The 27,854-nt window shown below is 36.6% G+C and overlaps 1 protein-coding gene across 32 annotated transcripts in view; it reads left to right on the top strand.

The window, feature by feature from the left end:
- DLG2 (discs large MAGUK scaffold protein 2) overlaps positions 1 to 27,854 on the top strand; it is a 984,419-nt gene that overhangs the window by 711,096 nt on the left and 245,469 nt on the right. For 26 of the 32 annotated variants that reach the window (XM_068181599.1, XM_068181600.1, XM_068181601.1 and 23 more), the window contains 3 exons: positions 8,606 to 8,750; positions 11,960 to 12,101; positions 26,618 to 26,773. In XM_068181599.1, coding sequence (XP_068037700.1) covers positions 8,606 to 8,750; positions 11,960 to 12,101; positions 26,618 to 26,773 — 443 coding nt within the window. The remainder of the gene's footprint in view (positions 1 to 8,605; positions 8,751 to 11,959; positions 12,102 to 26,617; positions 26,774 to 27,854) is intronic. The other 6 variants (XM_068181606.1, XM_068181605.1, XM_068181608.1 and 3 more) reach the window with 1 other exon arrangement.

The raw sequence follows: 27,854 nt of genomic DNA, 5'->3' as shown, positions 1-27,854 counted from the left end.
TCATTTACCATATATCTTTCTGGAGGTAACCAAAACAACTGCTATAATAATTGTATTTCCATCATCTTCATTTTTCCAGTTTTTTAAATATTTTTCTGAGATTGAAGTAAAAAAAAAACATTCCTCTGGAAAACTAACATTTTGTGAAGGCGGTGTATTATATTACTTTGACAAACCTTTTATGGAGCAGAGAATAAATGTATTATGCATATAAGCAACAAGTCAAAATGGATCATAAAACTTACAAGATTTTAGACAAACTGTTTGTTAAGTTAGTACTGATTCTACTGTTTGTTGTAGACAAATTGAAAGCTGTCAGTACATGCCAGTAAATGACTTCCATGTAGCAACTGCCAGTGCACTACTACTTACATTTCAGTACCTGTAGGAATGCTTTACGTATATTTTCGAAAAAGATGTTAAAGAACACCACAAACATTTTCTAACTTTTCCCTAGTGCTGGTTCCTTGTTTCTTATCAATAATGTTTTCCCACTCACAGATTTTGTTTAATTCAGCATTGAGGGGAAATCCTGACCCTGGTGAATCAGTACAAGTTAATCTATGTCAAGTTGTATTCATGTCAATGCATTTGCATAAATTTCAGCAGGTAGAGAAACATTTTTTTTTAATAAGTGCAGTGAAAAAAACCACTTGTACTGCATTAGCATTGTTTTGTGATGGGATATTTAAGCAGTAAAAAATTGCCTTAACCTTTTTGCTGCCTGTGAAGCTGGGCCTAATTGAGGATTTCTTTATTTGGCTAGGGACACTGTGTTCCAGTCACATATGAAGATGACCATTAATTTTATACAGAATACTAAACAGAACTGGAAAGGCACTTGGTTGCTCGGTTGGTGACTCTGTCTTTTTTTATTAACCCAAATGGATAGATAAAACAGCTTAGGATCAACTGGTGTTAGCAAAACCAGTGCAAAATGAAACTAGAACTCAAAATTTCTTTGGCATTTTGGCTTTGCTTAACATCAGCATAGTGAAATTCAAGTCACTGTTGGATGATGAAGTTTTGGCTAATTTTGGCGCAGAAATGTATATTTTTATTTGCCAAATTTGCACTTTAGTTATTTTGCAACTTGTTGCAAATCTGCTTCTGTTCGGCTGTTTTTGTTGCTTTTTACCCTGATGAGAATTCCTTGCAGTTTTTGTGTTATCTGCAATTTTTTGTTACTTTACTCTTATTTCTTTCCAATTCACATGAGGTAGTAAATTTTCTATACCACTGTGTATAAATTCATTCTTTTCAGATTTTTATAGGACAAGTCTATTAAGCATCTCAGCCTTCAACCTATGAGTCACTACAGTCAGATATAGATGTTTCTTCATTGTGACAATTTTATACTTCTGAAAATGAGCAGAGGTCATTTGCATTACATTTGATGTCTTTGTTCTTTCCTTTCAGTCTGGACTGTTTCTTGGCTAAGTGTTGTCTCCTTTTATCACTGCACATAAATGAGCAAAAAAAGAAATCATTCCAAGTATTGCTCTCCTCTAGTCATGTACTTCCAGGCAAGCTTTTCACTGTTACATAAGAAAATACTACTCAACTTACTCTTTGTATACCGTAATCATTACATATTTGGAGATTCGTTTAGTGATCAAGAGCTGTTTCTAAAATTCATGCAGATTGTAGCCATGTTTCTTGATGCTCTCCAAGTAGATGACCTGATTTGTTTATAACTTCTGTACCTTCAGTATTTTTCTATCCTAATTTGTGAATTATCTGTCAATTCCTGGCATTAACTTCATGTTCCATTATGAATAGTGAGTGAAAAAATTAATTACTTTCTTTTGGCAGTGTTTCAACAGAGTATTAGCCTTGTCATCTATATGGTCCTACTTCTGCTTCACTGATTTCTTATTGATTATACGTTTGAACCATTTCTCTTTTTTGTTTTGTCCTTCTCAGTAGTGCATCCTTTCTTGAACTTTGTTTTTTTCCATCATTCTCTACAGAATTTAAAAGAATTCGTCATCCTCCTGGAATTCTCAGCAGCTCCTGAGGAGCTTTTTAAATTTTTGTATCTGCGCTCTGTTAATTTTGTGTGAAATGCTTTCAGATACCAAAGAAATTGCAAATCAAATTAATATAAATTTAAGAGGTGATGAAAGTGTAGAAGCAAAATAAAATCTAGTATTGAAATGTAAGACACGAATGGGCCACTTGAGCATTTTGCAGCTTGATGACCCTACTGTTATTAAATGCAGGTTGCATATAGTGTGTTAAGCTTTTCTGAAGATGTATTATGTTAATAATACATTGTGATTATTGTGAAATCTGTACAAGGGCATGTTATACAGTTATGTTTTTGTGGCACTAAGCCTACACTTAAGACTTACTAACCTGAGCACTTGCACAGGACAATGCTCCATTGTACAGTAATCCCAAGGTATCTGTTTGGAAAATTACTGGTGAAAGCATGAGTGTTTCAACCAAAAACTGAATGGTTTTTCTAGGTATATATGAAAGGAAGAAATCAGAGCTCTTCTCTGAAGACTTACAGCTAGGAGAAAAATACTCCCTCACTGTGTTCTGGTGGTAATGCCTCCTTCTGCTGGTGGCGATGCCAATGGTGAGAAACCCACAGCAGTGGGTTCTCAGCTTCTGTCTGCAGTGGAAAGGAGCAAAAGTAAAGCATGTACAGAGCATCACAGACCACCATGGTAATTCAGGGTCAGCTATAGGGCCAGACAAGGTTTCTCAGGGATTTATCCACTTGCATCTCAAAAATCTCCAAGGATGGAAGTTGCAGAGCCTTTCTAGGAAACCTGTTCCACATCTCAGCTGTCCTCCTGAGGAAAATACTTCTGATAACCTGTTTGGCCCTCTCTTGTCTCAACATCTGCCTGCTGTCACTTATCTTGTTACCACATGTGAGTCTGAAAAGCTTAGCTTTGCCTTGATGATCTTCCTATAAGTACTGGGGGTCTGTTATTAGTTGTCTTCAGAGGAACCCCTTATCCAGACTAAAAAGTACCAGGATCCCCCATTTTCTCTTCAACAGGTCAGTGCTCCGTCCCCAGCCATCCCAGTAGCACAGCTCTCAACTTGCCTCCTTTTGTTATCTTTCTTGTAGTGCAGGAACCAAAAGTGAACAGAGTTTCCAGGTACAGGCAAGAGTGTGAGCTATTGGGGAATAATCCTTTGCTCATTCTCCAGCCTCTGGTCCTGCTCATCCAGCCCAGGATGCTGTTGACCTCTTTGCTGCCAGGACACACAGCTGGCTCATGCCCAGCTTGCCATCCATCAGGGGCCCCAAGCACTTTTCCACAGAGATGCTGACAGGCGGTCAGTGCCCAGGCTGTGCTATTGATGGGAGTTAGCCTGTGCCAGAGGCAGGATTTACTGTTTCTTCCTGCTGAACATCATAAAGTCTTCTTCATGCCCTTCCTCCAGTCTGTGGCAGCCCTGCCTTCAAGTATCTCACAGTGAAATGACGTGTCACTTCCAAACATGATGCACGTCTCACCTCTTCAAGGTCACTGCTAATAATGATAGAGAAAAGCTGAAAAATGGTTTCAGTTATTACAGCTCAAATAATTACTTTTTTTTAATCTCATACCATCGTCTTACTTTGGACGAGTATGTTATCTACAGAATGAATAAATGGGAGATCAGTATAAAACTGGTGCTACATAACACCACTAATAGCTAGAAGCAAGGCATTTTTCATGGAAAATACTAAAACCATTAGTGTTTACATGAAAATGTAAGTTATTATTAATCTTTTATAACTATTAGCTTTTCTAAAATACATCTCATGCCAAAATAAACATGCAACTTTGGTCCATATCCTGTTGCTTCTTGGCCCATGGAGTCACAGAGATCAGTGATTGCATATAACAAAAAATATAATTTGATTCTGTTTTCTTGATGAAAACAGGAGGAAGAAACAGGAGTCACTTTCCTTTTCAGAAATTTATGCTTCCGTTCTGGAAAAAAGTGTTCTTTTCTGGTGATTTCATAGGACTGCAGTAGGGTTGTGACTGCAATTGCTGATGTGTTCCTTATTGAGTTCCCTACCAGTATCTGTTTCTTTCAGATTGTATATGAATGCAGGATCGGATTTGCATTAAAGTGCATAAAATCAGAGCATGTAATTCAAGATGCATCTAGATTAGCATTTGGTTCTGATCAGAGGTGTTCTTTGAAACTGATTTTGACTGTCTTTGTGGGATCATCTTTGAGAAAACAGCCCAGCACTTGTGCAACTAACTCACGAGACCATGGGATTATAAGTATTTAATTAATACAAACAGCTTTGTATCCTTTGTACAAATGATTACTCTTCAGCACTGGAAAGCATTTTACTTTTTGCAGCCTTTTAAGTGAGTGAGTTTTGAAAAAGGCCATCAGCATTCTAGATTTACAGCTGGCAGGTTGCAGGTGTTTATGGCAAATTTTCACCCGGGAAAATCCACTGTCTGAATGAAAAGTTGAATATTGCAGAAAAGCAGACATTACCACTGGTAAGGTAAAGATCACCCCTTTGTCTCATTCACTCAGTGAATCAAATCTTTCTTAGCCTAAATCAATAAAGGAAATGAACAAATCCCCTTTAAAAAAGGAAAATTAAATAAGACAGACTTATTCCTCTGGAGCTCTTATTCTCATATCAGCTTATATTGTTCTGAATAAAATTATTCTTTAGAGCACTTGTACAGTCATTTTGGGGATTCTAAGCTTTTTTAGCTGCTTTTTGGGGCTTTTGATTTTCAGTATGAATCTAGGAAAACTTCCAAATAAAACATTCTTGCTTAGGTTTATACTTCATTACCCTGATTATGCTGTTTAGGAAAAAAAACACCCCAGTCTTTTTATATCTCTTTGGCATAATTTCTTATTGATTTCTCCCATCACTCAAATAGCTTTTTTGATTGGTCTTTTATCTTTAATTTCCTTTTCTACTGCTCAGAATTTTATTTCTTTTCCTTATTCGTTTCTCATGTTACCAGTATGTCTTATATCACATACTTTCTATTTAAAGAAAAAGCTTTCCTATTTTTTTTTTCTTCAGATGCTCTTTGCATTTTTAAATTTTCACTGCATGGAACTTTTCCCATTAGAAAAGCCCCATTTATTCCATGGGTTTTTTCTTTCTGACTCCTATCCTTTGTCTCCTTCACAGCATTTTTAGTTTCAAATATACAACTTTGTGACTAAACTGACCACTCAGATAAATACCTTTTTTAGCATTTGCCTTAAGGGGTTTTTTTCCCCCTTAATTAATTGCTATTTAAATTGGCTTCTTAGATACAGAAATTTGGCATGCAGTATCCATTCTACCCACTCAGAATTAAGTCAGCCATTCTGCACAAAAATTCAGCCTCTAAGAGGATTGCATGCTATATACACTTTGATTTCTTGCTTTGTGTGCATCTCCCACTCTCTATCTTCTTTACCTCTCACTCAACCCTTTTTTTGCAAGCTATATGTAAAAGTATATAAGGTTATCTCTACAGGAAGAAGTAAAGATTTGCTATAATGCATTTATTGGGCCAAACCACCAAAAAAAACCAGATTTAGTACTTACAATTCTGTCAAGATAGACATCGTTTATGGAAGAAATAGCTTCAGAAATAGTCTCTTGTACAGTGTTTTAAGGAAAGATGTCCAGAGATTCCCCTATGAAAAAAATTACATACTACAGTCATCTTGCAATAATATCAAGGGGCCTAAACAATAGAATTCCTCTAAGTATTCAAGTTTTTTGTGTATCAGAATACCTACAGATGTCTGTATTTGTGATCACTGTTTTATGGTCAAAAAGTAGAAAATATATTGATAGATGCACATAGTAGTATTAATAGGAATTATAGATCCAAAGCAAGGACTACCTTCTGAAGGAAGTCTGGAAGTGCAAGTCTAAGCTGATGTTGGCAAATTATGAAGGAAGGTGATGTCATCTCCTTCTCAAAGAGCTCCCACTTAAAAGAGACCTTATGGCACCACTGAGGATCTTAATTTTTGTGAATGAATCAACAAGCTTGTTTGTTTGTTTGTTTTTTTCTTGACATACATTGAGTCTTTCTTTATTTCTTTGTTTACTGAGAACTGAGCAGTCCAGGACAGAATTATTTTGCATAAACTTTGCCATGAACTCCAGGATCTTTATGTGTATAAAGATAAACATAGTTTTGAACTGCATAGACATTAAATTTTAATTTAGAATTGCTTAAACTCCTTAAGTCCTAACTCCTAGATTTCAGCAATTTATACAGTGTTGGTAAAACACCTGTCCCATAATGTTATTGTCAGAGAGAAAACACAGGACCTGCTGTATCAAACATGTTTTGTATGTATAATATTTTACTTTCTGTTTCTAAAATGGCTTTTTGTCTTCTTTACTGCACGACTGTGGCATCCAAGTATCTTGTGATGGATTTTTGTCAGCTAAATTACAGAAACAAACCCCAAAAAAACCCAAAATCCGACACCTTTGGAAAAGAAATTGTATCATGTCAATTTGTGTCATAATTGTTTTTATTCACTTCTAAAAAGACCAAAAAAATCAAAATCCAGACAGTTCTAAGATATTTCATTTTGTGTCTTTTTTTTTGACTGAGAACGGTTTTTTAAAGCAGCTGTATAGTGGGTGAGGTTATATCAGATTTTCACTACTTCAAAAAAACTTAGGATGAAACACAAGGTAGATACAATGTACAGACAACGTGGGAAGGAGAAGAGGTAAAGGATAACCTTGTGGTCATTTTTCTAAAATGTGTGAATCTGAAGTGTCTGGCAGTTTTGAAATATATAAACAAGAAAGGCATAATTTCAGTCACTTCTTCCTGCCAGCCTATTAATTTAAGGCATTTATTTATTAAAGTATATGTGAGTGATTGCTCTTCATAACAAGGAAAGGTACAGAAATTTATAGAAGTTAGGTATAAGATTTTTATTTAAATAGAGGACCTGTCAAAATACAGCATACTCTGTCAGCTGCTCCCTTCTGAGTGTTAGGATCTATCACTGCTCTTCATATCAAATTATCATAATATACCTGCCATTGTCTCTTTTAATTACCCTTGAAGCCAAGCCTGAGAATTATACAAGGAAAAATTTTAGATTCAGCAATACTGTCCAATAAAAATATTTTTTTCTTGGTGCTGATGAAATCATCTGGATATGAAGAGTTTTCCAGTGATTCATAATAGCTAGATTTCTTTCCAGTTGCCAAACCTTTTGGCAGTAGCTTATTGTCACATTCAGGTTCCTGATAATTTATTGATACTAGATTCCCTGAAAGGAATATATTTTTTTCTATGATTCACTGTTATGTTACACTATAGTGAGGGGGGAATTCTGCTTGCATCTTGCATAATCTTTAAAAGGAATCCTTGCAGTAACTGTGGAAGTTAGAGGATGGCAATTTAAATGACAGTAAAATGCTTCATATACAACATTCACTGGGAAATGTAGGTCAGTGGAACAGGCTCCCCAGGGAAGTGGTCACAGCACCAAGCCTGCCAGAATTCAAGGAGAGGCTGGATGATGCTTTTAGTCACATGGTTCAGTTTCAGGCAGTACTGCAAGGAGCAGGGAGTTGACCTCAATGATCCTTATGGGTCCCTTCCAACTGAAGGTGTTCTGTGATTCTGTTGTTTCTCTTGTCTTATGCCACATGCCTGAAACCTGGATCTACACCCTTTACTTTTCCCCCCTATCCTATAATTTCTCCATTCAGGAGATTTATACGTTTTGTGGCAGGGAACATTAACGGTTCTGTTTATAGGAGGACAACCTACTGTGGACATTCTGTGAATACAGTGGATTTATATGTGAATAAATTTTATATGCCTCTACAATAAACAACTTCACATATTTTTCTTTTGATTTTCTTTCTGTGGCAGTAAAGCATAAATAGGCAAAGCTTTCTGCCACCATTTCCTTCCCTTCTTTATCTGTTGTCTTCTACTTCTATCCTTGCTTAAGTGTTTTTCTCTTCTGAAAAAAGCACAGAACTAGTTCTGCATTCTCTTGCTTTTTCAATGTCTTTTTCCTGCACTTCCAGAGAACTGACAAACTTTCACAATGAAAAATATCTTTTCTTCATCCTGAACTTTCCCTTTACAATTCGTGCATCTTATAGGTACTCTATATGCCATTTTTTACCTCTCCTTATTTCAATGGTCAATGTCGTATCAGTGATGGAAATATTTGGGTGTGTTGGGTCTGAGGTAATTTCTTAGGTGTCAGCTATGGAGGTTAAGAGATGAATTAGGAAGTTTATTTTGTTAGATGAAGTAATGTAGATAGTTTCTGTAACTGATGTGGTGCTATTAATTTATTATTAAATAAAATTTTATATTGGTGAAACTACCAGTAGCAGAACATCACAAAGGACTTTTCTATTTTCAAAACCAAGTGCCTTCTTGACCCATTTTGACTCTGTGTATCAATACTGCTACATCAGTCTTTGAACATGCATGTGCTAAGAAAACTGTGTTTTCTACCCTGCAGCAGTATTGCTTCTATAATCTTTAGTGCTCTTCGTTTACAGCAATGTTCCAAACATTTTGAAAACTGCAAGGATTTTTGTGTCTGTTTCTGCTTTTCAACTCACCTTTCTGATTTCTTCTCTAAGGTAAATAATTACAGTTTAGAAGAAGTTACCCATGAAGAAGCAGTAGCAATACTGAAGAACACATCAGATGTAGTGTATCTGAAAGTTGGAAAGCCCACCACCATTTACATGACAGATCCATATGGCCCACCAGATATTACTCACTGTAAGTGACTTCTGCAACTTATTTTACAAGAGATATTTCAGTTTGTCGGATGACTGTATTTTTTCATAGCTTGTTCAAAGTACCCCATTAAAGTTTATGAAACAGCTTGGAAGGCTACAAAAATGAAATGTTTATTGCCACCTAAGAATGCTACACTCAAGAAATATTGCAAATAATTTAACTCTGCTAAAGTATTTTTGCAGCAAAAGTAGCAATGTAGAAGATATGTGGCTGTGCTGGTTCCAATTAGCCATTTTCCAAGTGATCAGACTGAACTGTAACTCTTGCGAAGACTACAGCAATAAGTACATGCAAATGCATTTTGTAATATGATTAGATTTGTAGCCTGGAGTCCTCTGTCCACTGAAAAATTGGAACAAGCAGCAAACCATCTCGTACAAACTTAGTAGAAGCCTGAGGCAAATATATCTTATATTTGAATAAAATATTTTACTGGAATGTAAAAATCGCTGCTCTACTTTAAAACCTTTACCTATTTTCTGTGGATATCCAATTCATGAAGTCATAGATGGTTTGGGTTGAAAGGTACAATAAAGACCATCTAGTTAAAGTCCCCCTGCCATGGTCAGTGGCACCTTCCACTAGACCGGGTTGCTCATAGCCATATCCAGCCTGGCCTTGAGCACTTCCAGGGGTGGCATATCCATGGATTCTGTGTTCCAGTGCTTTATTACTCCTATAGTGAAGAATTCATAAAGCATTGGTCCACTTTACTTTAGTCTCAGTCTATCCATTAGCTTTATATATGTTCATAAGGACTTTTTTTTTTTTTTTTCAGAGGACCAAGGTCTTATTTGTCCTTGCATTCAATGCACATTCTGTTGCAGGAAAATTTGTTTAAATAATACGGTAAAACTCAGTGAAGTATCTCATAGGAAGAGAAGATGTCCTCATTTAAAAACCAACTGATTTCAATCAGGCTGTTATATCCATGCACTCAAAAGCATCTAGGCCCATGTCCAGAACTCATAAAGAAAAACGTGCATCCAGATGCATCCCCAGGACTCCCTGAGGTGACCATGTGCAAGGGTTGATGGCTGGCTGTGGAGTCCTTATCATATATATATAATGTTGACAATCTCCTTGCTGGAGTGCTTTTTGGACTCTTAAGGAGCTGACAGCAATAAAGATCTTCTGTCTCTGCCATCTGTCCCTACTATGCATGTCTTTAGGATTTACTCGGATCTCTGCTGGCTCCCTGAGTGTGCTGGGCTCCAAACTAGTCTTTATCTCCCACTACCATCTCTTAGTGGCTTGAATATTTCTTTTAGTTTGGGTGTAGGCTTCCCTGGCAAGTTGAACATAATTATATTGAGTATTGATGACTTATTGATCGATCTAGCTTTATCAATACATGCCATTCCTGTACTCCTCCTGCCACTCCTCCTGGTGTCCACAGCCAGGCAATTCCACTCCCTTGGCATTCACAACAATCTTAACATTTCAGCTGCTCTCTTTATACCACTGGTGCCCATTAGTCTAAACCATTCATTACTGAAAACTCCCTTTCTTCATTAGCTGTTCATTAAAAACTGTCTGCTTTGGGTTCAGCTACCAACAGGGACCAGCTGCACCATCTAACAACTGGATGGAAATATAATTTTTGACAAGAGCTTCAGCAGTCGATCCATAACCATCTTGATTTCCTGCTAATAATTCTGTGGGCAGTTAAGGCAAACTAAGGGTGGGGAAATTTACTGAGGGCAGTAAATGCTAAGGATTTAAATTTTTCTGCACTTTGGTAGTGTTACTATTGTGGACTGACAAAGTTGAGGGAAAAGCTCAATATCTCAAATCCTTCTTATTCAGTCTTCTCCATGAAAACAGAAGGGAAGGTTTTGTAACATGCATGTTGGTGGTATGCTCAGCCATGCTGAGGATGCCCATTTAGTTAGCAAATGTTAGAACAGATGGCAATCATGTTGTTCAGTAGCAGCCTGATCTGGATCATAGCAAAGGCCAGGAAGTAAAAACGCTAAATGTCCCTATCCCATCTTCAGCTTTATAATACTTTCAAAATAATAATTTTGTAGTTCTAAAACAGTGTGGTTTATTATGTCAGATTATAGATCAACAGCATATGAGAAGACAGAAACAATTCCAGCGGGAAAGTAAAGGTTGAAAAGATTTGCAGTAGCCCTTCCCAAGCTGTTGGTGCATACAGATTCATTTATCCTCAGGGAACCTTTCATTACACCTACATGTTCAGAGTATTTCAGAATACATAACGGCCTTTCCCTGTAGAGAGATTTTGCTTTGAAGCATTCTGTATCTCAGCATCTGAAAAAAAAGACTGAAACTAATATTAGAAAGTTTAGCTATCTTCTTCTCATGAGAAAATTAATCACAGCTCACTGCAGAAGCATGTAACACTGCTTTTTCTATTTATCCTTTCTTTTTCTAACAAATTAACTAGAGATAGAAGACAACTATTACTGCATCTCTCCAGTAATAAATGTCCCAGATAACTTCAGAATAGCAAAAAGCACGCAAACAACAAACCCTGCAAACACAGTATATAAACAGACAACACAGTATTGTAACTTTCATCATTAATCATTAATATGTAAGATATTTGCATCCATTTTATATTTTAAGTATACAGATTTACCGTGGTCTAAATACCATCTATGTTGATACTGAAATTTCAGTTATGTTGGGGATTTGGGCACCTTTAGTAAATCACAGCTTTGAATGTATACATACTTCTTACCACACATAAAATTCCTGCTCTTATCCTGCATTGAGTTCTTACTATGTTACTCCCATTACTGTACACTGGAGCCAAAAAGAGTGCTTTTAATCTCATTCTCTCCTAATTGCATTTCTTTCTGCTAGTCCTGAGGGAAGAAAATGTTTCCTGTCTCTCAAACAGGCGACCTATTCAGACTCCCTCTTCAGGAACTAAAGGGTGAAGAAGAAGAGTTCCTCTTCAGGAACTAAAGAGTGAAGAAGAATTCACCCCTAAAGAGGGAATCCCTGCAAATAAGCCAGCATTATTTTGTTTTTCAGGAAAACTCCAGATGTTCATTATTTGTTGTTGTATTGTAAGCTCTCTCAAGCCAGGATTGTTTGTTTTGATCTTATTTACAGCATGTTCTTGGTACTTAAATTTAAAAAATTATGTTCTTGTGGCATCTAATGAAACATGGAAGTTGCTGACTAGAAGTGTTCATTTTTACCATCAGCTTATTCTCCACCAATGGAAAATCACATACTCTCTTCTGGAAACAATGGCACTTTAGAGTACAAGGCATCCCTGGCCCCTATCTCACCAGGAAGATACTCACCCATTCCAAAGCACATGCTTGTGGAGGACGACTACACCAGGTCAGATGCTTCTCTTTATTTGTTGCCTTTCATGCAATTGTGAAGGACATAAGTTAAGCATTCAGCACAATTCAGATAAAATACAGCATACTGTAGATTTCTATTCAGACTTTTTTTAATAATCCCTAAAGAATTGTGACTACTATATGGATCTACAGTAGCAGAATTATATGTGTGTAGTTAATTTCAAGGTAGAAGAGACACAGAGGAAAATGCTGGGAGGGTTCTTTTATGCCTTGTTTTAGATGAACACTGAATGTCACTGATGAGACAGTGTGTATTTATCTTTTTGTTTGAAGAGCACTACCATTCACCTAGAAGACAGAAGTTGTTCAGTTTGGAAAATGAGCCTTCATTATAATGTCTAATGCCGCAGAAAATTAGATTTTTTTTTTGGTGTTAGGAGGAGGCTGATCCTCTAACGTGACTTGCTGTGTCTTACAAGTTAAAGAATCTCATCCACTTACGTATTCATCAGCTTCATAACCTACTAATTTGCATTTCATTTTTCTTGTTGCATGTGATTACTATATCAAGCAGCTTAACTTGTTGGATCAGACAGATTCAGAGTAACTAAATCATAATACAATGTTTAATCAGGACATAAATGTGTGGAAACCACACCTCTCTTCCCTATTTTGGTTAAAAGAGTTTCTCTTTTGTTTTGATTGAGAATGCAAAGCTGAAATTTATTTCCTTCAACTTACGAGACATTCAATTAGGACGGATTTTCTCCAAAGGTTTCCAAGAAGTTACATTTTTAATTAATAGTTAAACATTGATTTCGTTAAATCTGCACCAATGTTTTTATCTGATCTAATAATGATCTTATAATTTCTCAAACACCCATGTATAGGGAGAATGCCAATATTATAATATCTGGGTTGCAATGATGAAGGCTTTGTCAAAAAGCTTGTAGGACTGAATGGTCTTCTTCTATAAAGAGATGTCAGCACCACAGATGCTGAGAAAGAGTTAGAAAAGTTTAAAAAACAGCAAAAAAATTCCAGGCTTAAAAGTAAATAATAGCTAAGGACATCACGAAGTCACAGAAAGTGAAGGGATTTTTTCTAAAAAGGGAGATAATCAATCCTGGGAATGACTATGGACTGATAGTTTCAGTCATATATGAATGAACTATTTAAACAATTAGAAGGTTTGTAAAGTGACAAAGTATTGTTAGTCCTGTTTCTTTGTGATCATGTAGCTGGTTTTAATTTTCTAGTTACTTCGGGGAAAAAAAAAAGCAGAAAAGAAAAAATAGTCATAGAAGGAAAGGCAGTGACACTCCTAGCCCAATAGTTTAGCAGATATCCAGTAGAAAGCCTACAAAGAACCATAAAGGATATGTATTGAAATTAATTAGGATGTCCTTCTGACCTTTTTTTTTATGCTGATATTTTTAGACTGTTTTTAAACAAGTTAGTTGTGCTGGTTTAGCTCCTGAGAGAAAAATGAAATACTGGCAATCTGTTTCTTGTCTGAGGTATTCACACCAATGTCCATTTTGCATTATTGTGAGGGAAAAAAATTAATGCCCAGAGAAGCTCTGTATATTCTCTGAAATGCTCCACTTCTGTGTCCTTTTTCCTGTCTGGATTTCTGAATTAATGTGTTGGCTAATGAAGGTCTGATATCCAAAATCTTCTTGTGGCATTGGCACTATTGACAGGAGGTGCTGACTCTACAAGCCTGACCTTCTGTGACAGTGTGGCACCGGCAGAAATAAAGGTGTTGAGTGACCAGAGCAGGTCACAGCACAGTGCCACAGCACAAGTCAGATGGAAATCTCAACTTTCTGAACAAGTGTTTACTCTGACCTATTGAAAAGGAGGAGGCTATTATGAACTTCATTTTATTAGTGATAATACTTAATGTGCTACATCAGGAAAGAAAAGCACAAAGAGAAAAAAATCATAGTCATAAAGACAAATTACTCTTCTTGCCCTTACATTTCCATTTCAGATGTATGTGGACATGCACATACATCTGAGAGACAACCAAGCAAAAGCCAAAAACCAGTTTTCTTCTCTAACTACAATGTCTAAGAAGCTCTGACCTTAAAAACCAAATCATTTAACCCTTTAATTCTGCTGAGTTGTTTTTTTTTTTAATGCCCATTTGTCTAATTATTGCCTATTGATTCAAGTGGGACTACTGAAATGCAGCAGTTAATTCTCACAGTCATTTTCACAGCTATAAACTCAGAATAGTGAATGCATTCTTTCTGTTCAATGCTGTTGCATTGTTGCTGACCAATTCAGAAAATCTTTTGGGAATTCAATTATCATATTGATAACTTTAGTAAAACCTATAGATGCCTTGATTGCAGCATTTACAATTAGGTTTTATCCCATAATGTTTTATAATTAAGATGTTTGCCAGCTACTGTGGTGCTATCCATTCAAACCACCTGGTTCTTGCTGTAATAGGTTTACAGGGCTAATTTACATTGTGCTCACATAAGGAAATTTATTACCCATGCAGACTTGCAACACTTTTGGCAGATTTTCATTTGTGCCAGCTAAAAATATTTGGAACGGTAACTTCTCGACTAAAAAAGGCTTTTGCAGTTTTGGAATTTGCTGTACAAGTGATTTGAGTAAAGCAGATGACAAGCTTTCCTTTAACTTACTTGTGATAATAAATCTATCAGTAAAGCTTAAATGATTGAACATTCAACTTAATTTGCTCACTTCCTCCTGCTAGTTTTACATTTTTTTGTTTGTTTATTCCAATTCTGAGGTTTGAGGGTTTTTTACCTAAATACATCTATTTTACCTTACAAAAATAAGTGTTTCAGTTGATAAAAATTTGTATTTTTTGGTCTGATATTGAATCTGTGCCTGAAAAAAATTTAGTTCAGTCTATATGAAAAATAAACTAATCTGAGCACAAGGGATAGAAAAGTGACAAATCACCTTCAGCCATAAATTTTAATGAAGCTGAATGTCTCTTAATTACTGAATTTTTTTAAGTTGTTTGTATTGTTGGTATAAAATACCATCAGTGATGGGCATATTTTACTTCTTGATTTTTCTGGATTTATTTTAAATTCATTTGGAATGGAAATTTTGGCTTCCTATATTTTTTACAACCATTATCTCCTTCACAAGTTCAGATTAGTACAATGTGGGATCAAAAGTGGATAAAAAATACATGTCTAATAATTCTGTCAGTACACATGGCGAGTAAGACACTGCTTGTTTTAGTTTCTAGTAAGATTAAAATGTTGTGCAGGCAGTGCAGTGGATTCACTGATTGTGTTCCTGACTGATCCCTGATACTGCTAGAGGGGAGAAACAGGATTTATGGCAAAGGTCACCAGCTGGGATAAATAACAGCTGTGATCAGAGTGACCATGAGTTGGTTTAGTTTTTGATTCAAAGGAAGTCTGGAAAGATAGTCAGCATGTTTTGGCTGTTAAGATTTCAGAAGAGCAGACTTCAGCCTTTTTGGAGAGTTGCTTAGCAAAATCTCTTGGGATACTGCCACAGAAACACAGGGCCCATGAAAGATGGATGGTTTCTAAATAAAACTTATTGAGAACTCAGGAAGGAACCATCCTGTTGAGCAGAAAGGAGGGGGACACAGCAGAAGGCCTTCATGGCTGAGCAAAGAGCTTTCTGATGACCTAAAATGCAAAATCAGACAAGCATTGCTTGACTGCTGACAAAATTAGAAAGCTGATTGGTTTGAACTAATACTTAACCTCAAGGGTCATAAAGGAAAACAAAAGTGATTCTGCAGATGTGCCCTACTTTAAAAAAATGAAGGTATAATTTGAGGAAGGAAAAAGGCAATGAATAGGAGAGAAGTCGATGTAGTGACAGATAATATAGGAAAAGCTGAAGTACTCAACAACACGTTTGCCAGGCATTTAAGGGCCCAGAAGGTAATTGGAATAGTCATCAGAAATTGACTAAAAGCAGTTTATGTGCTTGTCCAGACTGGTTGACTTTCCTGATGCCTTTCCTGATTCCTTTCTACTGCTTGGATGAGGGAAGAGGAGTGGCTGCCCTTAACCAAGCAGTGCCACAGCACAGGTGCTGCCTCTTTGCTGGAGCAGAATTATCTCTTTGCCGAGGGAAAACACAGCTGATTCCAAAGTCATACCTGACTCGTGTCATAACTCCCACTAATGTGCATCTGGGATCTGCTGTGCGGCACATGGTAATTCCTTTTCTCCACTAGTTATCGTGGGCAGTGGCTGCAAAGGTATTTCTCACACCTCTTCTGTGGGCAGGAAAAGCTGTAACATGGGGAGCACCCTTTAAAGCTCTTCCAACAGCCTCTCATCCAAACATGAGGAAGTGTTGGATGAACATATATGGCTAATCAGAAAAGAAGTATGGTTTATAATGGTTTGGAAACCTTGTGGATAGCCTTTTGGGTTTATCCTGGATTGTGTGCTGCATTACCTTGCTAGTTATCCTTCTCCCAGCATGGCTATGCTCATTTGTACTCAGTGGTCTTGGTAAGGGTTTTGACCCAGTCACCTACAGCCCGCTTTGAAAGCTGAGGAAGAGTGGACTAAAAGAAGGCACTGAGTTGGGAACTGACTTAACCAGTAGGCTCAAAGGGTGATGATCATCACTTGGCATGTGTCAAGTGGTCAGTGATGAGCAGAGGAACTCAGAATACCTAAGGCGTCAGTGAATATCTTCATCAATGACCTAGATCATGACACACAATGCACCCTCAGCAAATTTCAAGAGGATAATAAATTAAGAGGGAGTGGTTAACATGACAAATGACAGAGCTGTATTCTAAAGGGCTCTTGATATACTTGAGGAATTGGCCAGCAGAAACCTCGTAACATTCAGTAAGAAGTCTACATCTCAGGGGGAAGAGCTGCACACACTTGTGCAGGCCATGAACATCTGAATTGCAGCTTCACTAAAAATGACCTGGATGTTACTGCAGACACCAAGCTGAACATGGACCCAGAAGTGCACTCTCACTACTAGTCAGGTAATCAGCATACCAGGCTATCTTTGGAGGAGCATAGCCAGCAGAAAAATACATTCTTTTCTAAAAGCCTTTGACCAGTTCCCATTCTTTGACTTTAGGAGGATTGTGGAGAGGCTCCAACATATTCTGAGAGCCCTAAATTATGTGGAGGTTGGAGGCGTGTCAAGGACACTGGAGCTTGTTTAGTATTGTGAAGAGGAGATTAAGGGAAAATCTAAGAGCACCCTATAAGCACTCAGTAGCAGAGATGATGAAACCAAAGTCTGCTGTGTAGAGAAGCACCAATGGCAACAGGCATTGGTTTTGGATGTTCTGATTTCAGTTTCAGAAGAAATTAAAACACAATATGAATAGAATAGTGCTGGAATAGTACTTGCTATGAAGGGCTCTGAAATATCCACCGTTTGAGGTTTTTAAGCATTGGCTAGGTAAAATCTAGTGTTGTCAATAGTCCTGATTCAAACACAAGATTGGATCAGATGGCCTACAGAGATGCATTCCAACCAAATTTTATATGGTAGTAGTAAGGAAACAAAGATATTTTTTGTTTTTGTCATTTTGTGGAACTTGTGTTACTAACAGCAGAGAGAGATGCTACAATTTCTCTTTAGCATATTTCTGCCTTCCTATTTTCAGAAATATTAAAATGATAGCCGAATTAAAGCCTAAAAATCTTGTGGCTTTAAGATGTTAATTTCTTCTGTCTTTAATGAACAAAAACAGGAAAAGTTCCATAAAAATAAAGAACTACCATCTTGAGTTTTTACTTCCTTTTTAGCTTCAGATAATGGTAACATCAAACTTCTTTGCTTCAGCTGATAAAAAATTCACTTTAACATTTAACTCTGCCTAGATATTAAAGATTCATGGATGAAAAAGCTGAGTTATCTGTTTTGCTGTGTAAAGCATGTTTGTTTTTTTTTTTACATGCGTTTTTGCAAAATAGCATTTTCTGGATGGGGAAGAGGTGCTGAGAATTGGATAGGAGAGGAAAGAGAACCATTAAGTTGAAGTTTAAGGGGCTGTTTTTTCCTGTATTGAAAGAAGCATTCCTCAGCTATTTCTCGTTTACTTACCTAAACCTGCTAGTTGAATTGACAATGTTTTATGGAAACACTTTTAAGTTTCTGTTGATGCACAGATTTGACCTTCCAGTATTAAACCATTAAAACAAATATAGTTTGAGTTATAGAGCACATATAATTGTGAGCTCCCATCATTCATTATGCCTAACCCAAACTCAGCATATTACCTCTACCCTAAAGAGAATGAACTATATGTAGTAGTATGGAAAGACTGATGATGCCTTTTATTTATTCCTCTTTTTAAATAACTTGTAAATTTGGCAGATTAGATGTTCAAGTTAATATTTTCATGATTAGCTGTTGCCTGGGGCTGGATTTTTATCTAGGGATAGCAAAGGTTTTGTGATTGTTTTTTTCTTTAAAATTTAGTGTAAAATGCTAAATTAGCTTGTTGTTAAAGTAATTTAAATTAACCACCATTATTGTTAAATTAAATTGCATTTATTTTTAACTATACCAGTATGATGATTTAAAGGATAGAGGGAGAATTACATGCCTTAGTTCATGTTCTATTCTGTTCTATGTTAGAAATTTTTGTGCTATTATATTTTGAATACCATAATATTCCATACATATGTTCAGAGTGTTAAGTTATAGCAGATGATGAAATGGAATCCAGACAGTATTTCTAATGCATTTATGAAAAGCTAGGCAAAAACCAACAGATGCAAGTCTTTGGGAAAACTGCAGTGCATTTATCCTCCAAAACTTATTTGATATGGTTTTTTGCAGTAGAACTTTCAGATTCTGTACTCACACTGCAGTATATCAAAGCTTCTCACAATTTTCTCATGCTGACTAAGATTATTTTTAAAAGCCTGCATGATTGAGCACTGCATTAAATGGCCAAAGCTAGTTTCCTCTGTACTTATTTCTACCATCCCTTTCTGACACAGGAACGTGGTCAGAAGGGATTCTGTCCTGTGCCCTGAATGCCCAGTCCTGTCACATTTTAATATTGAAGAAACTGGAGGACTAGGGAAAGTGTGTTTAGCAAGGGATAAGCATGCAAATGAGGGAAAACTTGTCACTGGTATGTGGGAATGGAAATCACAAGAAGGGAAGACTGGTCTTTAATCGGGTAAGAAGACTTGGATTTGGAAAGGGAATTCAGGACAAGACAGGGCATAACAGAAAAATAGGTGAAGAGGCATAAAGAAGCAGTGGAGTAGGGCAGCAGTGGAGAAGGGTTTTCAGGCTACCAAACCAGCAAATCCCTCAGAGAGTGACCCATGAGGTTTGGGATAATCAGTAGTTGCACAAATACACTGGCCAAGGAGCAGAGATACAGCGCAAGTAGGAAAAGTTGCTGATAAGATGCATAGGCCATCTCCCTCTAGAAAAGTGGAGAAGCACCCAGGGTTTCTGGTGGGTGTGATTCCACCAAGCAGTCTGTCATGTTAGTTGATTATCTGTCTGTCTGTCTGGAAGATGCCAGCCTGCTGCTGTGACTGGTTACTCACTGTCTCTCACAAGGAGGGTTCTCATCTCTAGTTGTTAAGTTGGTGACATATTGAATCCAATATGGTATCCCAGAATAGAATTTCTTCTTGGTTTAGTCTTTGATCAACCTAAGAAATTATGTTTCTTAAAAACAAAGTTAATTAAAAGTAGACTATTCAAGTTACACATTATATGTTCAGTTAAAAGGGAAAAAAAAGTTTACATAACCATAAATTGGACCCTTGGTGAAATGCATTCCTTAGATGGAAGCTTGAAATTGCTAATTTGCAAATCAACTATTTTATATTTTTTGTAATTAATACACAAATTTAATCTTAAACTAATTGTTAAACTTTACAGATGCATAATTGTCTGCCAGGAGTAAGATTTTATTTTGTTATCCAAATTTATTTCAAGTATAATAAATCTTGACTTGGGAGAATAATTTATGTTAAAGAAAAATTTTAGTCATTATCAACTCACAGATAATCTCTTATTCCTGAGTTATCCTTGCATATTTAAATAGGCCTGTCAGAGATCCCCAAGTAATAGGATTTTACCATTTCTAACACAATCACTGGCAGCTACTTAGTACTTAACACTTACAAATAAACTAATCAAATTTTGGAATATGCCTTAGTGCTTGTTTGGAGATTTTTAAAATGAGATAGCAGACTTGGCAGTGATAACACACAGAGAAATGGTGAGTAGCCTTCCGTACTGCACAGAGGACAGGATAACCTGAAGTACATACGAAATATAACATGGACATGGACCCTTCATGCAGCTGTTGCCACTTGAGAAAGACACCTTGGGGTGGCTGTGGTTAGTTCTGTAACATTGTCAGCTCAGTACTCAGGAGCAATCACAAAGGTAATTAAGAATGAAAATAGGATCTGATAGGAAAGGACAAGAGTGCAAAATGTGATGGTTTTCTTTGTGAATGTGTGGCGCATTGACGTCTTGAATCCTACATGGAGGCAACTGAAAAAAAACCTCAGAAGAGGGTGAGCAGGGGTGTAGCATGGAATAACAAATAATTCCAGTATAGATAAAAGGTGTCAGAGAGAGGTAGAACAGGGATCTGCAAAGGTACTCATGGCACAGAGAAGGCAACGGGCAAGGACAATTACCTCTTTCTTACAACTCAGATATAGGGAGTTTACAATGCATTCCCAAATTTGAAATATGGCAAATAGAAGGTTATTTAAATATTACCCTATGTTATCATTGTGCAACCAGGCTTAGAGTACACAAAGGTAGAGGTTTTTGAGTGTGTCATAATAAGTTTGTGGGTCTCAGTGCCACAGGTTGTTGTGATGCCTAAGAATATAAAGATGTTCAAATGTGAATGAGAATTGCTGATTCATGGGACAGGCCTACTGACTAAAGCTTTCTTAGATTTAATTTCTGGTCTGTGTGGTCCTCACTGATTTTCAGCAGCTGAGCAGGTAAGGGCCATTCTTTGCTGGTCCCTGTTTCCTAAACAGTCACTGCGGGGGACTTGGACCTTTGGTCTGACAGTCTCTCCATTCCTGTGTGAAAGAGTCTTCTTTTCTATAACTGCAACAGAAAATGATTACTGATTTTTTTTTCAAATTAAGCAGTCATTTCATTTCCTATTTCCTTATGGTTAAGAATACTCAGTGTAGAATTGGATGTAGAATATTAGAAGTTCTAAATTCTACTTATGCCTTCTTGTAGGCCATTTCATTTGAAAACTCGATTAAAATGTTTAAATAGTATTGTTAAGAGGAACAAGGCAATCCTTAATCTTCATGGCTGTGTTAAAAAGCACTTGTTTTGCAGTTAAAGAAACCTTTAAGGCATATGAAAACAGCAGTTAATAACAGAAAAGCTGAGAAATTATTAATTTTAGGGTTTCCAGAAAGAACTAACATACTGTACTTCAGTTATGTTCCTCCAGCTCTTCATACTCTTCCTCTGTCTTTCATTTAGTTGAAATAAACATGTCATATGAGTGATTTGGTCTCATTTAAATTGCCAGGGCATGACCTATAAAATAAAATCACCTATCAGTTCTAAGTACTCTATTGAACAATAAAGTATGTGGTTCTTCTAGAAGGTTATATGAATAAGTAGCTCAGTCAAAGGACATATGTATATAAAATCACTGGCTACTGGAAATTGAAGATTTTGTTTGTATTAAATTGCCATTGATTTTTAGTTTAATAGTGAAATACTTCTTAAAAAGTTCTTTGTCTACTTCCGTGCGAAACTAATGTGTTAGATGTCTTTATGGAACTTGGATACAATTAAAAATTGCTATTAAAAAAAAAAAAAAGTTGTAAACTTGTAGCATTGGGAAATTTATTTTCTCTCAGATTGTTTCCTGGCTATAGCTCTGCATACTTAATATGCTGTGAAAGCTGAGCTGGTCTCTTTCCATATCATAAAAGGTTTTGAAATGTTTTAAAATCTGAAACTGTTAGCATTTAATGTGCTGTGTTGGCAGTTGATCCCTACCAAACAGGATTCTGCAATAAAAAAAAAAAAAAAGTTAAAAGTTAATTTTAAATTGAGGACCCTGCATGATGCTGAGGAGAGAATGGTTTTTAAAAAAGCCATTTTTATATAACTTCTGTTCCACAATTAAGTCAGCTTGAAACAACAAAACAATGATGATCTAATCAAGGAATATTAAGGACTGCAGACAACAAGGAATATTTGCTTTACACAATCTGTTATGAAATAAATAAAACCAGTGTTAGATCAATTTTCTACCTCCCACTGTTACTGTTATCTTTTCCACCAATTAGTTCTACCTTTCTGTAAGGATTGTGCTTCACGGCTGTTACGTCTGTTCTGAATAAAAATTCCAGTTTTCAGTTTTTTAATTTTTATTTTCTTGCTGGAAGAGTGACTCTCTGCTGTTCATGTTACCATTTAAAAGCTTACCTTTGGCCTTAAATGACTTGATTCTCTGTCCTGTGAGTTGAACTCTCTGCTGGGGCATGTTCAAGCCACGCTATGCTGCTACTAATATTTACTACTTACATTTTCTGTTCCCTCCCTTTACTACTGTGTGCTTTATTCTCAGACTAATGTAGTTGTTACTGTCCATCCAGACCTAGTAGTTGCTGCTCTTATTTGTCACAAAGCTTTGTTTTTAGCTCACTGATAAAGAAAGAGAATTGTGATGCCTCTTTGTCACTAAATAAGCAGTGTAAAGGCAGAAGGGGAGTGGATCTCACTAAGAAGTTACAGCAGTAGTTAGTTATTTTTCAGAGTAGATCCACATTACATAATTAGTCTTTAAAAGAGATTGCAATTATCAAAGATGCATACAGTAATATTCACACATTTGGCATTTTAAGTGGATTTTTTATGCATAGGTATTAACAAAAATGAATATAATGGACAGAAGAAATTCCATAATATACTTCTTTGTTCTTCTGCAAAAAAAAGTTTCAAAAACTGCTTAGCACTTATTTTTAAATTAAACTTCTGAAGTTATACCTGCTGTATCTGAAAGAGATGCAATTGCACATAAACTGCAGTGTATTATTCCTCAAATAATATATATCTAGCCTTTACACTCTTCTTAAAGCATGCTACACGTTTTTTAATTCATTTGAAGAATTAGTGCATCATAAAGTAAGGCCTCAATGTTTATGTTCAGTTTGGCTCTTAATTATTTTTGCAAGAAAAGTTGAGGTGACCTTGGCTGTATTTTTTCATAATGGCACATTAAAAACTCTTTCTAAATAGCATTCTTATTATCCCATGCTTTGAGAGAGGACAATCTGTCTCTGTCATAGCATTGGAGAAGATGTGCAAGACACGATTTATCAGGTGGGCTGATCCCTTTGGAAGTAAGTTCTTCTTTCTGTGAGGAGAAATATAAATGACATGAGAAAATGCTACATTAGAAAAATTATTTAATGAAGCTGGGTGGTCTTCACAATCTTCTTTTTTTTTAAACAGGGTATAGTTTTCTTCCAGTAGGTGGCTAGTATTGTAGTTAAGTGCTTGTTTGCCATAGAGAAGGTGAAGAATGAGGAGGATATTTGAAGACAGGCTGTTTTAGCAAGTATCTCATATTACTTTTTGTGATTATTGGCCTACATGGAACACAGTTTGTCTGAGCAGGACAGTGATCCATATTATTTTAATCATTTCTATACTTTATATTTTTTTATCCCGACTTTCAAATATTTTTACACTACTTAATTCATATTTACTACATCAAGTTGAGAGAGAAACTAAGATTATACTTATCCTGGGCATTGGATGTTACTTACTGCTTTTTTTTTTCCCAAATTCTTGCTTTTCTTTGCCAATGAAACATGCAGTCAGAGCCCAACTATGCAGCTGGTCATTGTTAGCCCATGCATCTGAGTAGGATAGAGGCATCTGAAGGACCAGTGCAAGTCCATGCTCTCAGTGACTTTGAAGTGACATCTGAAGGGAAACAGGTGGCTGTGGTGATCTCAGACCACTTCATAGGCCTTATATAAAGTGAACTCATAACTGGAATTATCTGATATCCTAAATCTTCTTCTAAACAAACAGTGCAACTTTTAAAAGAACAAGAATAAATTCCTTTTCTTAACCTTAAGACCCCTCTCTGCAGCTCAAATACAGGGGGTATGATGTTAACTAGGTCACAATATCACTTATATAATATCCATGAGTATGGGACTTTATACTCAGAGTTGTTCCAGTTTCCTGTTATCTTACCACCCAGGAAGACTGAATGGAGTGAAAAATGTTTCAAAAATGTTTTAAAACACATTTACATTTGCTAAATATTTTAAAATTTACTGGCCCTTGTAAGACAATTTGTTAGGACTCTGTGTTTATACCTGAAAGACTAATTTGTTGTCAATATCTAGGTAGATGTTGAATGTTTAACTTCATTTTGCTTTTGGAGGCAGCTTGTAACTGTCAATTAACAAAGAAATTCCTCATATCTACCCCTGTCTGTGGCATGATTTGTGTCTCAGCATGAGGTTGGACGGTCACTGACTGATGACTCAGTGTAGTTTGAGCATTCACAATAAATCCAAGGGGTAGCAACACTCTTGATGCCGTCTACAACTCAGAGAAGACAATTAACTTGAATATAGGACACTAACAAATTTTTTATGGACTGGTTAGTGTTTTAAGCTGTGGAGGAATCCAGTTTTTATTCATCTTCCTGCACTGGGGCAATATTTCTTCACTTTTCTTAGTAGGTATCATTTATATTTTATATTTGTACTTGTTCTTTCATATATTGCCTAAAAAAAAAAGTGGTTTCTAAGGGAATAAAAGGCAGTACTGGACAACAGTGAAATAGAATAGTTTTTATCTGCATTTTCTTCTTATTGAAAGCAGCAATTGATTTAGTAAATAAATTCTTAAATCCAGCCCTCTGAAACTAGTGAAATATACTGATAGAAAATGATTACTACCTTAAACATTTTTAAAGGGATTTTACTAAGTGCTTGACACAATGTTTTACGACCAAACGAGTGACAGCTTTGCTATTTTGCTATTTGGTAATCTTAAACTGCTGTTTTTTTAACTGTAAAGTTTTCCCTGGGAAATTCAGGCACAGAGAGTTCTCCAATCATGTGGCAGATTGCTATGAATAATGTTATTAACACTGAGTAAGACCAATTTTTAAGTAAAGCAGCTACTCCTTTTCCCCCAAAGGACAAACCCAGAAGCTAACAAAGCAAGTTAGTTTCTCTGTATCTGCCTGCACATCCACGACTGTAATAAATTCTGGTACCTGTGAAAGTCACAGCAAAACCCACACCCATGTGAGGCATAGTGCAGCCAGAAGAACAAAAAAAGTTCATTAACTTCTTGGCCTCTTGATATTTTCAGTCTTCTGAAATAAGATTTCCATCTAGCTAATACTGTATGACAGTGATGAAAGGCAGTGACATACCCTGGATCTTCTGGCAGAAGCGTGGATATGATAGCAATTGACCCTTGGCACTTTTTAGAGCAGAAATGTCAGGAAACAATGAGTCAAGCTTCCCAGTGCCAGCAGGCCCCCAGGTATGTCCTGGGGCCAAGGCAGGGAGGTTACAAGGTGGGAGATGCACTGTGGATGTGGTGTGGGTTTGTTTTGCAAACTGCTGGCTGCTCGTCTCCTGCGGATGCCCGGCTGGTTGGTACTAAAGGCTGCATTCCCTCCTCCCCTCGCCCAGACGGCTCCTGGCAGGGCTGTGGTAAGTATTGCCTCCCCGGGCAGGTGGCTCGCGGCAGCAGGAGAGAAACTTTAGTTTTAAGCTCTTACTCTTTGTATCTAACTTCACAGGCTGCTGTTTGCAACTTGGAGCAGCCCTGCAAGTGTGATTGCAGTAGCCCTGGCAATGAGGTTATGTGTTTCAGATGTGTTCTGCATAATCAGGTTTTGAAGGCTGAATCTGGAAAGAGTGCAAAGAACTCTTGAAATGCAACGAATTGCCTGCCAATGAGATGAATTGCTCACACAGTTTGTTGCCATCAGTGTTATTCTAGGATATGGGTCAATTTGACAAAAGCTCTACTTGCAAAGTCCCAGCTCACTGGGACAGTAGTATGTTGTATTAACAAGTAATATGTACTTCATCTATATTATAAATTAATGGGTAAAAAATACTTCTTTTTCAGGTAACAAACATATTTTCTTCTATGCTGTACTCAAAATTACGATCACAGAACTCTGCGTAGATGTTAGATTAAAAAAAAAAAAAAAATAGAAAGATTATTGGGGAAAATGCCCCATTTCCTCAACTTCAGGGATAAGATATTCCCTTTCAGTGCCACACTTCCCATAGAGCAGTTTTATGGTCCACTTGTATCGTGTATATTTATATACAGCTACTTGAATGCCACGCTAGTGTTATCAAACTCTAACAATTCCTTTAACAGCACACTTGTTGGAAAAACCCCACTGAAAAGCTCTTGACAGATTTGCTATGCATGCTTTTAAAATGATTGCTGTGTTTTCTCTATATTCTCAGCAACTAATATGCACCTGATCTTTTACTCTTGTCTCTGTATCACCAGGCCTCCTGAACCTGTTTACAGCACTGTGAACAAACTGTGTGATAAACCACCTTCTCCTAGGCACTATTCCCCTGTCGAGTGTGACAAAAGCTTCCTTCTTTCAGCTCCCTACCCCCACTACCACGTAGGCCTGCTCCCTGACTCTGAGATCACCAGGTACTGCATGCGCTTCTTCCTCACCTCCTTTGTTAAAATGCATGAACATCACTGGATTTATCTCATAGTTTGCATCTTCACCATAGATCTTTTTCTACAGCTTGTGCTTATTTTTAACCATGCTTTCACATCTGCACCACTGGGAGATACATGCTCCCTTGGTATATAATTTTGGTCATCCAAAATCCAGTGATGAACACAGGCAATGTTTTGATCCATTGGAATGGTGCTCTAAAACAGGTTACATAATATGTGCCACATTTTGCAACTGAATTCAGTGTTTGTTTCTCTTTGAGTATGGAAAGTGACCAAGACTTCACTGAAAACTGTAGTAATTTGTTTTGATTCCTTTATTCCTTTGTTGTGCATACTTAGTTCACTGAGCATTTCTGGGCTTATAGGACAGCTGCCTAAGCCATTCAGAAGAAATAGAGCAAAAAATAATCACCTCCCTCACCAAATCATGGTTAAGAATGCATCTAAAATTCAGCATTTCCTATGCTAGCTGTGCTCTGAGAGGACGGTTAGGAAAGCCTAAAATAATGAACATTTCCATAATTGAAATAATGGAAGATCTTTCTGTAAAACATTGTCAGTGATTGCCTCCTGATAAATATTTAATGGAGGAAAGCAGACTATCCAAAACCTTACACTAGTGTAACCCAGATATTTTTCTCTATAAAAATAGTAGTAAACCATTTGCAAACAATATTTGGGAGATAGAGGAAGAGTTAGGCACAATTTTTCTAGAGTGCTTCCTTTGTTAGGAAAAATTATATCATCTTTTATATTCTAGAATAGAAGAAAAATAATTACATTTGGAGCTTTGATCATAGACATTTTCTACAGGAAATATTTTTCAAAGCAAAGAATAATGTGGGAAGAGCAGAAGTGTGTAAGTGGAAAGTAAAATGGTAAATTAATGTAAGATACACTGACAGGAAAGAAACCCCAAGATTAGGAAGACAGTTGTGAAAGGCATTGCAATGCTATAGAAATAGAAAGCTCCATTAAAAAAAGCAAGAAGACAAATACTAGCAAAGAATTTGGTTTGCTACAGATGTAGCAAAACCATGCAGAA

Source organism: Anomalospiza imberbis, chromosome 2, assembly GCF_031753505.1.
Source record: "Anomalospiza imberbis isolate Cuckoo-Finch-1a 21T00152 chromosome 2, ASM3175350v1, whole genome shotgun sequence".
Taxonomy (NCBI): Eukaryota; Metazoa; Chordata; class Aves; order Passeriformes; family Viduidae; genus Anomalospiza; species Anomalospiza imberbis.
This window is presented reverse-complemented; position numbering and strand designations above follow the sequence as displayed.